Source organism: Vanellus vanellus, assembly GCF_965231255.1.
Source record: "Vanellus vanellus genome assembly, chromosome: 25".
Taxonomy (NCBI): domain Eukaryota; kingdom Metazoa; phylum Chordata; class Aves; order Charadriiformes; family Charadriidae; genus Vanellus; species Vanellus vanellus.
The window spans coordinates 2,396,838-2,413,353 of NC_138930.1; the positions used below are offsets into that span (position 1 = coordinate 2,396,838).

The window sequence follows — 16,516 nt, forward strand, 5'->3', positions numbered from 1 at the left end:
TGACTATCCTTTATATGAACAAGGGTTACAATACTTAACAGCTCAACTGTCCGGCACCTGCCAGTGCTTCAGCGACTGCAGTGTGGGAGCTGATGCCTGCAAAAGCTGAAACTGCCTGATTTACAATTAAAATGGAGCAGTATTTCTTGACATCCTTGAAAAAGGGCACCTCTAACCTGATACACAAGATTAAAATCGCATTTATTTTTCTGGAGTGCACTGAAGCGATGCTGGCAAAACCACACACCTCCCCGAGTTCTTTAAAAATACGTAGAAGAAAATTAATCCCAGCGTCCTGCTAAATGCTATTTTAACCGGACTTTCTTTCCAACTGTTTTGGGGGATTTTCTTCAAAACATCTTCTTCCTCAGCACCTGCAGCCTCTCGAGGTGCCCAGGAGACAGCCTCTGGTCAGGTAAGTAAGAAAGCACACTCTCAAATGAAGGAATTCACACGGAGTACTGAGCTAGAAGCTCCTTGTTCATACAGAGCATCCTCATGCCCTGCCAGCATCCCTCCTCAATAGCAATTCTGACCCTATTTTGAAGGAGGAAGAAGGAAGTTCCACATTAGAAAACTTTTTGGACGTGAGCAGGTGCCGAGCATCCTGCCCTGTTTTTTCAGTTCATTTAAATATAGATTTCACAAGGAAGCCAGACTCAAACCAAGACGTTATACTCACTTAGCCAACGTTTACGCGCCACACAGAGACTAAGTTAATTCTCTGTTTGTCTGAAATGTCACAAGCCAAAATAAAAGCAAGACTTTCAAACAATGTCCGCCCAGCCAGCACAGCGCTCAGTACCCTCAGCTGAAAAAAAAAAAAAAAAAAAAAAAAAAAAAAATCTAGATAAAGGCGATGAACGCACACAGTTGTAATCTACAGTATTTCAGGGACCGAGCAGCAGCGCTGGTTTGGAGACTTACGCAATGCCAGCCGCAAACTTTGGATCAAAGCAGCGACTGAAATAACTGCAGGCACGTACCGAGCGGCTCAGCCCGCTGCCAGCCGATCCCCGCCGCTGCCCCCACAACTTCCCGCTACCCAACTCCCTGTTTTTTCAGCTAACCAACAGCTCTAATTAAGAAGCATAAACAGCCCAGCAAGTTCATTCACGTCCCTCCAATAGGAACTCGCACACAATTATAGGATATAATTGGGAAGCATGATCATTGAACTTTTAACCAGCTATTGTTGCAACCTGAGAGAAGGGTTAGTGCTGCTTCCTCCAGGACACGGCTGGGTATTCACCAGCTCTGTAATTAATCAAAAGGTCCTGAAATCCTCAACCTTTCAGCCAGAAACAATCTTTGCACTGGGCACACCTGGGGGTTTTGTGACCTTTTTTGTGTTTTGTATGGGGGGGGAGGGTGGGTTGAAACACAAAATTTATTTACAGAGGCAAACCCTGTCAAATACAATTCCTGATAGAGAAAGATCTTCCAGAGAGCTTTGCCAAGTGACATACTTTGGTTGGTCTTATGCGCACTGAATATAGTTCTTTGTATGGACTCAACGGTTCACAATCCTTTCAAAGCCTTTTGCAGGAAGGGTTTCCTTCCTTCATCACAAAATTAAGGAATGCTATACCATCATATGCACCTTGAATTTATTTTGCTCTCTCTGCCAAAATCTGAGGAGCATCAGAATTGCATTTTATTTAGAATACCTTTATAGTCAATTACGATTTTTAAGATTTAAAATACAGAATCCTTGTTCTGCCTTCATTAAGGGGGGTGAAGGGAGGAAAACATACAGGATATATAAACTAGCCAGCTCCTTATCTCCACTTACGGCACCAAAGCACTCCCAACATTCAGCAGGATTCGCTCTGAATGAAACAAGTCCCCTCCTCCCCGAGCAAACACATTGCATCAGGCGAACCATTTGCAGCTCTCCCATTCATGCATTACTAACAAAGGTTAACTCTGTTGCTCAGTATTATTATATTTTTTTTTTTTTACATTCTGTGACTTCCTGCTTCTACATCCATGCCCAGACAACAGGGCTTTCCAACAAATGTGTCTGCCAAGCGTAGTCAGTCTTCTATATTTTGTCTGACAAGGAGTAGTGCAGGTTCCCTCGTTTAAGCAAACAAGGTAACCTGGAACTGTTCTTGAAGTGGGAAAAATAAGTATTCTACCTTGGCACGCCACCCTTGGAAATCATAAGCAGTCGACGTCACCACTGAAGATCGAACAGAGATCTTAAAACATCTTCCAGTAATGTTAGTGCTGAACCCCTGCGTGTGAAATGTGAAACTCCTCCTGGTCTCCTCAACGGCCCTGACACTGACTTCAATAACAAGTGTTTCGGGGAAGGGGCTAAGGATAAAAGAATTAAAATTCTCAGCCCAAAAAAACCTTCAGACCAAACAAGATGAAAGCTTCCAATTTTCACTGTATCAGCAGCAAAATACCTCATTCTCCTTTTTAACTAATCAAAACCCTTTGCCTTGGCAAGACCTTTGTACAGAAATTAAGGTATCTTAACTTTGGGGTGAATTCTCTTTGTTTACTGCTGATTAACTGTCGGATGAGCTCCTGTTCAAATGCTCTAGAGACGGAACGGATCAGACAGTGGCTTCTGCCTAAAGCGCTGGTTGGGAATTGGGGTGGGGAAAGAAAATCTTCAACTCCTCTGTGTTTCAGTAAAGGTGTAGCAGTGAAGAAGCTGAAGAAACATGAACATGGTGAGAACATGGGAGCTGCACACGCGGGGACTTCTCAGCAAGTTGAAACTCTAAGTATTGAAATCCTGCAGCCTTGTGTCACCCCAGGTCAGCGGAGAGAAGCCGAACAAGATGCTTCTTCACAGCCCCAAGTTTTGTTTGGCGTTTCTAAGGTAAGTTGTATATTCTTAAATAGCCATTTGTGTGGACTGATCCCTTCCACCCCTTTTCCCCCAATTCTGGGCTGTATCACACCACCAAGCACCATAAATCTTTAGCTACTCTTAATAAGCTAAAGTGAATTAGTTTAGGATGTCTAGCCGCTTGCAAGCATCACAATAGCCCCAACCACAAGCACTACATGCACTCAATAAAGCTGTCACTTGGCAAGGTTGAGAACAGACGCCCCAGTGAGATTATCGGGTGTCAACTTCCATCTGGCATTTGTCAGAGCTAAGGGGAAAAAAAAAAAAAAAAAAAGGCAGTTCTTATCAGATCTCCAAATAAAAGGAGCATTTCCACTTCATGTGGTAGCAACTGGAAAAAATTCTTTTGTGTTTGAAGCTTTAAAAATATCCTGCCCTTGAGGTTGGCTAGGTCTGCTCAGTGCTTCGAGACCCCTTTCCCATACAAAGGTAATAAAACTCAGCTTATGGTTACAGAAATTCCCAGCACATAAAAATTACAGGAAGCTGTTGCTAAGTAATATTTCTACCTAAGTAAACATCACAAAACGTTTCCCACACACACCTCTGAACTTTGTTATTCAAACCTGCCTTGAAGATGTTCATAGTTGCAGAATTTCTTCTGGCACCGGTCTCTTTAAAAGCTCTCGGTGCTGTTTCACAGCAGCTGAAAAACATTTCAGGCTGAGCAATGTTTTTACGAGTGCTTTGTTGTGTTGCTTGTACTAGGAAACAAAGCAAGCTACTAAAGCTACTCTTCACTTCCTGACCTGTCCCAGAATTTTTCCTGGGTAGATCACAGGAAAATTAAAGGGGGATCCTGTTGTATCCCTGTATCCAGACCTGCTTCCCCAACATCAGAAAAAAATCTGGACAAACATTATTATTTTCAGACGGTACTTTTCTTTAGCAGCTCCTTCGCAGGGCAGTTAATCCAGATTGTCATCCCCTCTATCAGCTCTGTTCCACCATCTTCTTCAATTGGCCCAAATGGTTTCATACACCTTCCACTTTCTTTTCATGAGGTTAATATTTTACAACAAATTCGAGATTGCACTCATGGAGAGACACAACTTTTTGGTTTTATCCCATATAAAGCAAGAGAACAGTTTGAAGAAAGCGTCTAGCTACAAACCTGAAATGGCCCACACTCGTAATAACTCGAATTTCCTGGTAGCGTGAATTCCCAAGATCAAGAAGATAACAGACTCCTACAAAGGTTTCATTCAGGATGAACAGGAGAACTTGAATTTCATCATATCCTCTAAAGAATGACGCTCATAATTCAGGTATTCATCCTCATATTCCAGAAACGCGGCTCTCCAATATTCACCAAGGGACTGTCTGATATTGCAGATCATTTTCCTGTTCGTTTTTATTTGGCCATTCCAATTTTCCTTCCTATTACCTTATTCCACTTCCAAATGACCCAATATGCAAGTAAAAGGCTGAACTCGCCTTTGTAATTAAGACTGTCAAAAACATCAGGCTGCTTCAAATTATGCACGGACAGAGACGACTCACTGCAAAGAGAACTGGCAGGAAATCCTATTTCAGAGGGAATTGTTCCTTCCGCAAGTGGAGTGACAGACATATAGCATTTTTATTACATAAAAAAACATGCGGGAAAAAAATGCAAAATATGAAAATCACGTTTGGCAGATTTAGACTGAGGTCTAGGACATGGCATTTCCAGCATTTTTGTTGTCTGCATTCTTCAGCAAAGACGCTCTCTGCATGAACATGCTGCACCGAACTAAGAACTATGTTTTTACGGCAATAAAAATAAGTATGTATGTAAAAAAAAGCCTTATGAAAATACGGGCTGAAAAGGTACAAAACCTCCAGAACAGGAACAGCATTTGGCTGCCATAAACAGCACAAGGCTAGACCCAAATTCCAAACAGGCTACATATTTCCCTCCCTTCCTACCCAAAATATAACATGAGTTGGCCTTAATTGAACCAACTTGCTTTTCACACCACCACGAGTAATTTAGAAAAAAAGAGAAGAAAACTTTCAGGAAACACATGCCGACCAATCTCAATCTATGGTCTATCCACCTACACATCTTTGCACTCAGACACAGATTCCTCAATATTGCAACTGTTTTTTCAAAGCCGGCAGCTGCCCACAAATCATTTCAGTTCCTCCCAACCGGTTTCATCCACAACCTTCGCTCTAACGTCTGTAAGAAGATCCTTTACTTTGTTGTCTCGAACATGTTATCACCAACTGAAAAAATTTCTGGGCTGGAGTTATAGCTGCAAGGATGATTCAGGGACTTGGACGTGTGCCTCAGAGATAATGACGTGCTCTAACTGAAAGTTAGTTTCGGAGTTAACTGGGATATCTGTGCTGATTAAAATAAAGAACTACCAAAGATGCACGATCGGTATGAGATGCGGCAGGGATAACGTGAAGGAAGCGACCACAGAGAGCAGGCAGGGGAAGGTCAGGGACTGGTGTGGAAGCGACGGGGGATAGCCCGGACCCCGCTCTGACCCAACCGCTGCCATCTCCCTTCCCACTCACACAAGACCTTTCTGTGACATCTTTCAGCTTTGTGCTCTCTCAAACTTCTCACCCATCTCCTAATTCTCTCCAGCAAGAGTCAAGGCTTAGCAGGCTGGAAAAGCTTGCCGGCTTGGGACTTGTCTCTGTCAATTGACACGTACTCTGCAACATCAAAACAATCAATATTTACATATTCTGTCAGGATTTTTTCCAGTAGACAAAACAGCAAACAAAATATCCTGACCCGCAGTCCCAGGGCAGCAGCGCTATCCAACAGCGCCATCAGATTACACAGCAACAACTTCCCCTGCAGAGAGGCACAAGGAGAAACAGCAAACAGAAGATTCTACACCAAGTTTTCTAAAACAAACTAGAGATACAAATAACCTGCGTTAAAACAAACACCACACAAACCCAAACTTCCCCCGAGAAAGTTATGCTGAAATTGCTACATTTCATTCCAGCATTGGCTATGAGACAAACAGCAAAAATAAAAGAGGGGAATACACTTAAAACCAGAGAGACGGGAGACTTCAGCGCAGTGTTAGCTGCTGACGATTCCCAGATAAGCTGCAAAAATGCAGAGGGAGAGATTTCCTGACATTAATACCCTCTGTACTGGGAGTTGCTATGAGGGTCTTCAGGCTGAGGAAAGCCAACGTACAATTCACCCAAGCTCTTAATAATCTTGACAAAACGGTTACACACGCTAAGGGTACGTTACGGCTGGCGCGAGAACAGAGAACACAGCGATTCCACCAACAGGCTCACCAAATAAACGGCACTTAATCTCTACTATAGTTACTAGCGTGCATGTGTGCTGAAAGTCTAAAGGCTACTCAAAAAAGTCTAAAAGGCTCCTCAAGCTGTTAAAAGAACTTCAGAAGCACAGAGGCAGGTGCCACAAGGCACGATATAATAATACAGACGCCAGCTCGTTGAGAGCACCAGCTGCCAATAAGTAAGAGTACAAACCTTAGCATTCAAAACAAAGATAAGCGTGGCTGGTTAAGTGGTTTTGAAAACGCATACCAGTTACAGGCAAAATACAGAGGAGCATCACTCCTCTAAGTCTACAAGGAACACAGAAAACCAGATGGGAGCATCTGTATATAATTACTTTTGAAACCATTTTAAAATTCAAGTTTCAACTTCAAATTCAAGACAAATGGACTTCCTAGCTCGGCTTCCTTCGGTAACCGAGCTAAGGCAGTGTGTGATGCTGTACGGGTAACCTCTAATAAATTTAGCTGAATTTGTGTGAGAGGCTCCGGAGCAGATATTTCTGCCCCAATGGTAAAATACAACATTCCTACAGGTTTCATGGAAATAGGCAGCCGTATAAAGGAGAGAAACCATACATTCCAGTCCACTGTAGCACAGCCCCGGAAAATTCACAGGAATGAGGGACATCATGAATGGTCTAGCCACCGAGAAAGTTTCAGCTGGATCTTTAACCTTATGAAACAGCAGAGAACATAAAAACACGAATGCACAAGAAACCAGGTTTCAGCGCTGATGATGACCGTATACCAAAAGAGTTTATAAACTAAAATGCTTTATGGCCTTATTTTTCATTTTAAAAAAGGAACGCACATACATGCTTGCATCTTCTTGCTCATACCCTGTTATTCTGGCGACAAAAAATAACCACTTTCTTTAAAAGGAAGCTAGACGATTTTGGGGTGAGGAGTAGCAGAGGGGAAACCACATTAATTTCATTAGTTTATGCATACTGGTAGGAATTCCTTCTCAAATTTGGCACTTAGCACTCAGAGTTGCCCTTTAAAGCTTGGCAAGAAATTCTCTCCAGCCCACAAGTTTCCCAATTTCGTCTTAGGCCACACTGCTTCATTTGGATGCACTACCTCCAGAAAGACAGACAACTCTCAACCGTCTGAGTTTTACCTCAATTCACTTTGCTCCCCGTCAGTCAGATTTAACATAAATCAAAGCAAATATATAATTAAAACTAAACTTAAGCTCAGTTGCAAGTTTGGAAAACACAAATCTGTATGAAATTAAAAGCAACCCTAATACAGTTTAAGAACTGGAGTTCAGGGGTTGCAACAGCAGCTAACTTTCTGAACACACCTCCCCCGAACCAAAACCCCGGGCTCCAAGCCCAGATGTTTCCCCCTCCCCAGGGCTCCTGCTACGGGCAACCCCCGTCCAGGTCCTCTCTCCTCCTCCTCCTTTTCCCTTCAGCCCTGCCTTGGCTTCCAGCTTCTTACTCTGGGCAGACGTTGCTCACTCACCCAACATATCTTACACCTTTCTCATGGCAGGAAGGTTTCAGTAAAAATGTAATTGCACCGTTCTAGAGTTGAGTTTATTCCATAAAGACTTTTCCCCGCTGTTCCTTTTCTGCTTGCTGCAGCCTCTCAGTCAACCTGGGCTTCTAATCCCCTACCCAAGCCGACAGAGACACTAATACCACAAACTACTATACAAGATACCAGTTACACACACAGCCCGTTAAACTCGTGAGCTCTAGGCAGTCCCTAACTTTCCAGAGAAACCAAACACAACATTTTTGGATACACACAGGTGGAAGAACTGCTAAAACAGCCCCATCCCAAAGGTCTTGCTTTTAGGAACCTGTGCTTAAAGGAAGCACTAACGGGTCCCTATTAGCCCTCCAATAGATCTGACAGGTTAAAAACCGACAGCAAAACCATCATCGACAAACATCGCTCCGCAGACTCACCTCTCTGACAGCGATCGTGGGTCCAGCAGCGCTCAATGAAAATGCCGTTTATCACAGTAGGCGGACAGTTGCTCTTCCCTTTCACAGTTCCCGGACACACATCTCCACACTCCTCTTTGTCATCCTTGTTGGCCACGATGTAATTATCTTCTACAGAATCCAAAATCCTTGACCAGTCGATGGTGGACAAGTAACATAATTCGTTGTTCTTCTCGATCCGCACAGCGCCTCGAGTAATGTTCATCAGGTTATAGAGGCCGATCTCTTTCAGGTGAACCATCTCAAAAATGACTAGTGCGTAGTTAAAAAACAGATGAGTTCCTCGAATCACAGTGAGGTTAGGGAAAAGTCCCTTTAAACTCTCCAGGCCATACACGCGGAAAAGAAGCAAGTAGTCTGTAATCATCGTCAGCTTAGGAAAGCTGAGCTCGCGGAAATCTTCAGGCTTGGTTTTAAACATCAGCAATATTTGCAAGTGGCCCTCAATCACAGTGCAGTTCTCGAGCATGTTCAGCCGGGTCAGATTGTTGCGAATGTCCATGCTTTTGCAAACTGGAAGGCAAAGAACAACGTTGTTTATTTATTTAAGAAAAGGTAATAGTTTTAGTTTTCTAAACACGCAGTGAGGTACAGCTACACTGGGAACACGCAGCTAGGTCATTTTCAATAAAGCACACTTCAAGTGTTAAGAAATATACTGTGGGGAACGATCCCTGGTATACGATTACAAAATAAGACTGAAAGAGTATTTCATCATTTTTTCTGCCATCTTGAGTTTCTGGGTATTACCTCTATCACAACTGCAGTTGTAACACCAGTCCTGAGACGACACTTGGCGTTTACAAAAGTAAGAGATGTCTCTGCAGCAGAGTCTGTTTTCTTTAGAGAGTTGCCAGCGACACACCTACCTCATCTCAGATTGTGCAATTAATGCCAGTGGATTAGAGGGAGTAATTTAGAATGGCTGCAGGGAGGGGAAGATAGGAAAAGAATAATGGCTAGGAAACGGCAGCGCTTCAGAAGAGAGCAGAAAATCCTGGAAATACACACATGCAAGAGTACAGCCTATCCTCTCGCCCAGACTTTGCTGACAGGAGTAATTTACTACACTAGTAATTTTTGCCCTGAGCATTCTTTTCGGATTAGGTGCTTGGGCTTTTTTGTTATTATTTTCTCAAGGCTGCAAATCTCCCTGCCTTGGCTATCTGGACAGTTCATTTAGCAGAACCAGTAACCCAAAGAACTGGCAAAGCGAACAATTAGACGAAGCATAAATTAGAAGGTAAACAGAATAACAGCAATCCAGGCGCCAGCAAAAGGAAAAGACGGAAAGAAAAAAGTTTGAATAGGGAAATCTTTTTTTTTTTTTTAACTCAAAGCACAGGTAAGAATTCAAGATGGAAATTTAGAGCCCCATGCCTGTGGAGCACAACAAAAGTCCCAGTAATAACCCTTTTAAAACCAAACTTCATAGAAATATACAGCCAGAACTTGACGTTCAAGGGAGAAGGCTGCGGAAAGGCACGCAGCTTGGCAATCCACGGGTACAAACCAACCGTTTCACTGGCCTGCCCAGGTGGATTTATTTTGTTTTATTTTTTGAGACTGCATTCACTTTAGGGATCCTGTCCTTTGTCTACAGCTGAGACAGCCCGCCCCAACCTTGAGAGTTAAAAGCACAGGGTCTGTACTCTTTTTGTCACTGCACATAAAGCTCACCGACTACAAAATTACCACGTCACAGCTTCAAGAAACCACCCAGCAATAATCTCGCTTTACAAAACTGACGTAGAGACAGACGCTTAATAGTTACGATTGTCTGACTCCTCGTGGTTTTACACAGACCACTGCTGTGTGGGTTAAAAATAAATTCTATGCAAACGTCTTAATGATTATTCAAAAATTTGCTCCACTGCAATAAAAAAAAGAATAAATCTGGCAACACTAATAGAGGATTTGGAGCAATGTTATTGCCCAATGGGATTTTTTGGCACTATATCCAAGTCGTTTCATAAATCGCTTTCTGGAAGAAAAAGCTAACGCACACAGTGCCACAAAGATCAAGGATGTACTTTTAAAAAGTGAGAAAGGAAACTGGATGACCAACTAGCAGCAACCTCTTTGCCCCAAGAAAAACTGCAGCCAAACTAGAAGGAAGCCAGAGAGCTGTCCTCCTGCACATCCCAACCGTGAGCTAAAAGAACTGGGAGAGCAACAGATTCAGTTTAAGTACTCTAAATATTTATTTCAAATAATTAAGATGGGTATTCCCAAGGAAGCAAGCGTGTGCCAGGCCAGTGGTTTCTTCATGAAAGGAGAAACAACAGAAGGACAAATAAAACTCAAACACTGAAATTCAACGTACAAGTCACCGGTGCAGCTAAAACTATACAATAAATGCAAAATCCAGTGTTTTGGTTCTTATTTAGGGCTTGCTGAGCACACAGGCAAAACACAGCAACCTAAGGCGGTACCCACGACCAACTGCTGTGTCCCAGTATGAAGTACACCTGGAGTAACTGGAACGTATACAGCTGACCGTAAGGAAAGGTGAAAAAATACAGCTCAACTCTACAGACTAAGAGTTACTTTCAAGTAAAGCTCTAGACTTTTATTGTGGCTCAAGGCCACAAAATGCATATATACACTACGCGTAATTACCTGAGTCTTTCATCATTTCGACTATAATTAGGTAAGTCAGTAGGAATCGGCCACAAGCTGGCCCCCAGACAATCCCTTAATCCATACAGCTATCCCTGCTCCCACGGCACGGCAGAAGAGAGGCAGGGAGTAAACAGCAACGCCTTCCCAAGTGTTAAATAATCATCTAAATCTACCAGAGCTGGAAGTACACATCCACAATCCATCGATTGTTTGCATTTTAGAAATATTTTTTGTACTTTTCACCAGCTCTCACGCAGAACGCGTTATACGTCACCAGTGCTGCCAGCGCGGAGCAGGCAGGAGGTCCCACGCATCCTGGCAAACCAGGATGTGACCCGAGTTATTCAAACTTCACCGCTCTCAACACGGAGCAATAGCACTGCAATAAACTGGCAGGTTGTCTGCTCTGCCCGAGGGGTTCCAGCCCTGGGAGCTTCTGCACAGGGCCTTTTAACCAAGGGAACGTCAAACGCCGCTGTTAGCCTGGTATAGAAACTTAGGAGGAATTTTAAACAAATTAAGAGATTTGTTTCTGGAATAAACAATTGAATAAAAGGTCAATAGAATTGTAAATCTACACAGATTAAAAGGCTTTATCCAGACTTTTCCACATTTAGAGAAAATTACGCTTAAGAAATATTTTTCATGTTTTACTTCAGTTTAGCTTTTAGGTGATAAATACCACCACGGTATCTGAGCTCCCTGTTTTTTACCACCTCAAGGATCAAGGAGAATAATGAGTTAAGAATGTCTGAAACAAAATATGCTGTTTTGTTGGAGGGTTCTCGATCTTTTCATGCTTTTGAATTCTGTTCAGCAGTTTGCATCTTCTGTTCATGCAGTAGCTGCTTAAGTCACCCCATAAATTTATTGTTACCAAGACAACAAGGAGCAGTTTTAAGCAAAGTAATAAGTGTTTTTCCACAGCTTCTCTCGATAGTATTTCCTCTGCAGGGACAAGGGAATTAATCAACAATTCAGGATGAAGGCCAGGCAGGTTTGATCCCAGGAGGAGGAGAGCAAAGTTGAGCAGTCAATTATAAGACGGACAACCTGGTTTCAAAAAAACCCCACATAAATCAGCCTTCAGGAAAATAAAAATCTCAAATTGATTCTCCAGTAGTAGGCCCAAAGCTATTCCTGGTCAAACTACTGGCAAAACCTCTACTAACATAAATTCCTAAATTTCAGCAGAAACAGGCTCTGTGTCCAGCAGCACAGCATTACAATGCCAGAGAGGAAACACTCCTCCAACCCCGGTTACCACGCTATTCGAAGTAACTTAAAAAAAAAATAATAAAATCATTATAGATGTGTTTCATCAGACCCCCAAGAAAATAAATTGCACGGCATGCTTTGTAAAACAAACACAGAAATGCCAAGATGCCAGGCCTCTGGAACAAGCGAGTTTGGTGACAACCTTGAGTACTGAATGAAGAAACGAGATCTGATGTCAGAGGTGAGTTTTCACGAGAGCGTCTAAGAGGGGAAGGGCTGGAACTGAAGCCTTGTTTACAGTGAACTCTGCGGATACCAAACCTTAATGATTCACTGCTCCAGAGCGCTGGCTCTTCAGCAGTCAGGACCAGGATAATGTAGCATCGCACAGAAAGATCGCAAGCCATTTAAGATAACTATTAGTTAATTCTGCGTTTTTGTAGTGTTTGCTGCCTACTTGAATAAACAAATTACTTAAGAAAAATTACACTTGCTTTGGTCAAGTCAATTGCGATTCTATGTAAGTTTGACTTTTAAAAGTGGTATTAGGGAACTGGAAAAAGGACTTTAGGGTGCTTCCTGGGATAACTGCTGAGACAAGGAAACATCCTATTAAGCAACAGGTTACTAGAAGGGACCGACCGTAAGACAGCTTCCAGCCTGCTGTAGCAATAGTTTAATAAACATTAAAATATCTAATCGTGAAATATTAATTTTTAAACTTCAGTTTTCCACCTCGGCCATTCAGATCTGAGCAATGAAGCAAGTTCAGATAGGGACTCAAAAACGAGCCTGTCTACAAACCTCCAGCCCCTCAGGTAACATCTCAGATGCCCATTATCCCTCCTACCCACGAGAGCGCTGCTGCACTGTGGGCAAACCTCTCACGGAGGCCACTTTCTTTGACATCAAAAGCTCACAGAACCTCACAGCCCGGCCTATAAAGCCTGGTTTGCTGTATCATTATGCTCTCCTCATCCAAATCAGAACAAAACCCACGACTTGTACTGCTTTGCTTCTCACACAAAGATAAAAGGCAGCAAAGCGACAGCATCCCAGGACCACAGGAGATCACGCAGGGTAACGGACAGAAGTCGATGCTGACGGACCTTAAGATCTTTATTACTTCAAAGGGACCAGGAACAGGTTTTACACATCGCCAATATCAACATAACTTATATTCCGCAAGACAGTCACCCCAAAACTGACCTCCAGAAAGCCTGTGGGTTTGACAGACTATTCAGAGACAGTTAGCGTACCACCTCTCTTTAAAATAGCAAGAGGGCACACCGGGATCGCCAACAGGCGCAGTTGTTGCCCAGTTTTGATACAGCCCTGCCCCGCTGCACTCACTCTTTCTACTTTAAACTTCTGGGAGCAGAACTTCATTCTAGACTGAGTCTCAACACGAAAAATTAACACAGGGTTGAGGTGGGACAAGGGACCGGTTTCTTAATGAGTTTATGAACACAAAAAAAATATATCTGTATAAACCAGAAATCATAACTAAGAAGCAAATTACTTTAAAAGGCTATTACTAGAGAAACACAAAGTTAAATTTGTCCCACCTGATTTAGGTAGAGAGCCCTCAGCTAGATTGCTAACTCCCACCATCTGCAGTAAGCAGCCGAGTGCCCATACAGTGCCCAAATTTAAGTGAAGAGTTTAGAAGGGCAGGACGTGTACTCTAAACTCTACTGACTGTATTGATTAGTTCTCTACTAATTACAAAAGGAGCCCAAAGTAAGTTGCTCAGTTGGTAGATGCCTAAAACTAGGTGAGTTAAATCCCACCCCTAAATACCACAGCTAATGAATTGACGTGGGTGAGTCATGTGTGAGATTTATTACAAGAATTTTACGCAGTGATAAAAAAACCCCACATGCTAACCTGTTTTTCTTCACAAAATAAGATATATCTGTATCTTCACTTTATGCACAGGTCAGGTCTCCCTTCCTTAACCCTCACTTCTGTTCCTCTCAGTAACTTCTGAACTCACCAACTAACTTCAGTCACATGTAGAAGAGGAAGAGAGTTCTTGTTCCTAAAAGACTCGTGAAAACTGCGGATGGGATAAGGAGGAAAAATTCAGCATCTCCATCCAAAGGATGCTTTAAGCGTGAACTCAACCCATCCACCCAGTTTGCCTACCGAACCACCTACACACAGACTAGACGCGGCTTTCCCCCAGCCTCTCACCTGGCATTGTCCAAAAGAAGTAAAGGGAAGAGAAAGATATGGGGCACACAAAAAACTACGTACGGTTGGGCTCAGGGACATGGGGAACATTGTCACTGGAAAGCAGCGTTATCACGGGGCATGTTTGTAGAGAACACAGGACACAAATCTCCAAGAAAGCAGACTTCATTAGTTCCGTTGCTCAGGGAACAACTTGTTTGCTTATGCAACTATTGTACATGCATTTACCCTTCCAGCCACGCTGATGCAGGCCTTCGCCTCAGCGTGTTGTTTTCCACCCGCGCTGTAGCGCTGCGTGACCTAACCATTCTCAGAAAACAGAGTCAAACGTCAAAGCGGCTGAAAACCTTTTGAATTAGGGACCTTATCGTCCAAATTGTCTGTAAGAGACTTTGAAAAGTATTTACGCTACGCAAGAGACAAAAAATATGCCACCCCAGACTTTGCTTTGACGGCCTGTGGATCGCCGCTGTTTCTCCATCCACGAACTGTAGAGCGCATTTTCCTACCGCGTAGTAATAGAGCAAAGATTCTGGAGTTAAGATCACTTGCCACTCAAAAAGCAGAAGATGATTTAAATAAATTAATAAATAAGAAGCTGCAGTGTAGTAGGAATAATAATGCTTTCAAATTAGGAACTGCTGGACTAAAGTTGTATACATATTTATTATTAGTGCTATATGTCAACTACCTTCCCCATTTCTCTCTTGGTAACGGGCAGGTCTGTACACGCTTGCCAGCTGGAGCTCACCCTCCCGAGCTAAAACCGTACCACTGCTCTGGTTTGAGGCTTCTAATGTAAAAACACGTATGAGGAAGAAACTGAGATATATTTGAAATATATAACTTATGTGATCGCTGGGGAGAAGAGGCTGACTGAAGGGTACGTCCTGCTTTAGTCCCCGAATTTCACACACATCTCAAAAACGCCCATCGTTGCCTCGTCTGCATGGGAACCGATTCTTTTGCTATTGCCTTTTCTGATGGCAAAGCTAACAGGTAGACTATGGGATTTTCTACAAGACAGATGATTTATCTGTCCAGGTAGCCCTCTTAAAATAAATACTTTCGTTCTAAAAAAAACATCTGTAAACACAATCCGAAATTATAACCTCTAACTAGAAGCATTTCCTAAGCAGGTTTACTCAACATAACCCATCAAAAGAGCTTGTAAGGCTTAAACTCGCCTCAGCCGTGGATTTAACAAGTTTGCCACCTCCGACACAGCACCTTTATACCCCGAAATTGCATTTTACAGGACCCTGTTTAAACACCGGCTCCCGGCTCCCCCCCTTCAGCACCCGTGGATTTGAAAGACCACCTAAAAGTATTCCTGCGGTTACGGACAAAACCTTCGCCCCCGCTAAACCCCTCCTGGAACGGACCGGGGGTCGCCCCAGACACCCCCCCACCCCCACCCCCCGGCAGCGGGAGCGACGCCTCAGGCGAAGCGGGGGGAGCTGCCGCCCTCCCCGGTACCGTCCCGGCTCCAATCTCGGCCGCCTCCGAGCCCTCCCTCACCCTCCCCTCTGCCCCACGGCGGTTTGGGGCCGAAAACATCGAACCCGGGGGGTGAAGGTGACCCGAACCGCTGCCCGCGGGGAGGGCTGCGGGGCCCCGCTCCCCAGGCCCCGGCCGAACCGCCACAGCCGCCGGCCCCGCGGCGCGGCCTGGCGCGGCGGCCGCTCCGCTCCCCCCCGGCCCCCGGCCCCGGCCCCGCTCCCGCTCCCCGCGCAGGTACAAAGGGTAAAGCGCGGCGGGGCCGGGCCCGCCTCGTCCCCTCACGGCGCGGGGCCGCCGCCGCTCACCACCGCCGCCGCCGCCCGGGCCCCGCCGCCCGCCTAGGCCGCGCCCCCGGCCCCGACTCACTCTCCCCGCGGCTCCGGCCGCACCAGGCCGCCAGCACCACGGCCACGGCCAGCGCCGCCGCCGCCGCCGCTCTCGGTCCCATGCCCGCGTCGTCGGAGGAACCGCCGCCACCGCCGCCACCGACTCGGCGCGTCCCGGCAGGGGCGAATCAGAGGCGGCGGGGCGGGCGCGGGGGCCGGGCCCGGCTTCGCATCGTCGGTAAGAGACCCGCAGAGGTACCGCCGACCCCTTTTTATCACGCCCGGCCGCCGGCACCAGGAAACGGGGCGCCCGGCTCTCCCTCCCCCGCCTCCCCTCCGCCCCGCCTCGCCTCGCCGTCGGCCCCGCGGCCCCTTCCAGCGCAGGCCGGGCTGGCGGCTGCCTCCCCGGCCAGTAAACAAGGGGCTGCCCCCGTCAGCTGGGAGCGGAGCGGAGCGGGGCGGCGGCAAGAGGCGGCGCGGAGCCCGGCAGGGGACGGGACAGCCCGGGGGAGGAGCGGCGGC

General features: G+C 45.2%; 1 protein-coding gene across 1 annotated transcript in view; it reads right to left on the reverse strand.

Annotated features, from left to right (window-relative positions):
• The window catches only part of INSR (insulin receptor), a 52,382-nt gene extending 36,084 nt beyond the window's left edge, over window positions 1-16,298 (reverse strand). The window contains 4 exon segments of the mRNA XM_082495211.1: window positions 8,085-8,636; window positions 15,813-15,918; window positions 15,921-16,025; window positions 16,027-16,298. Of these exon segments, the coding sequence (XP_082351337.1) occupies window positions 8,085-8,636; window positions 15,813-15,918; window positions 15,921-16,025; window positions 16,027-16,116 (853 nt within the window). The 5' untranslated portion in view covers window positions 16,117-16,298.
• Window positions 16,299-16,516: the final 218 nt, after the last annotated feature.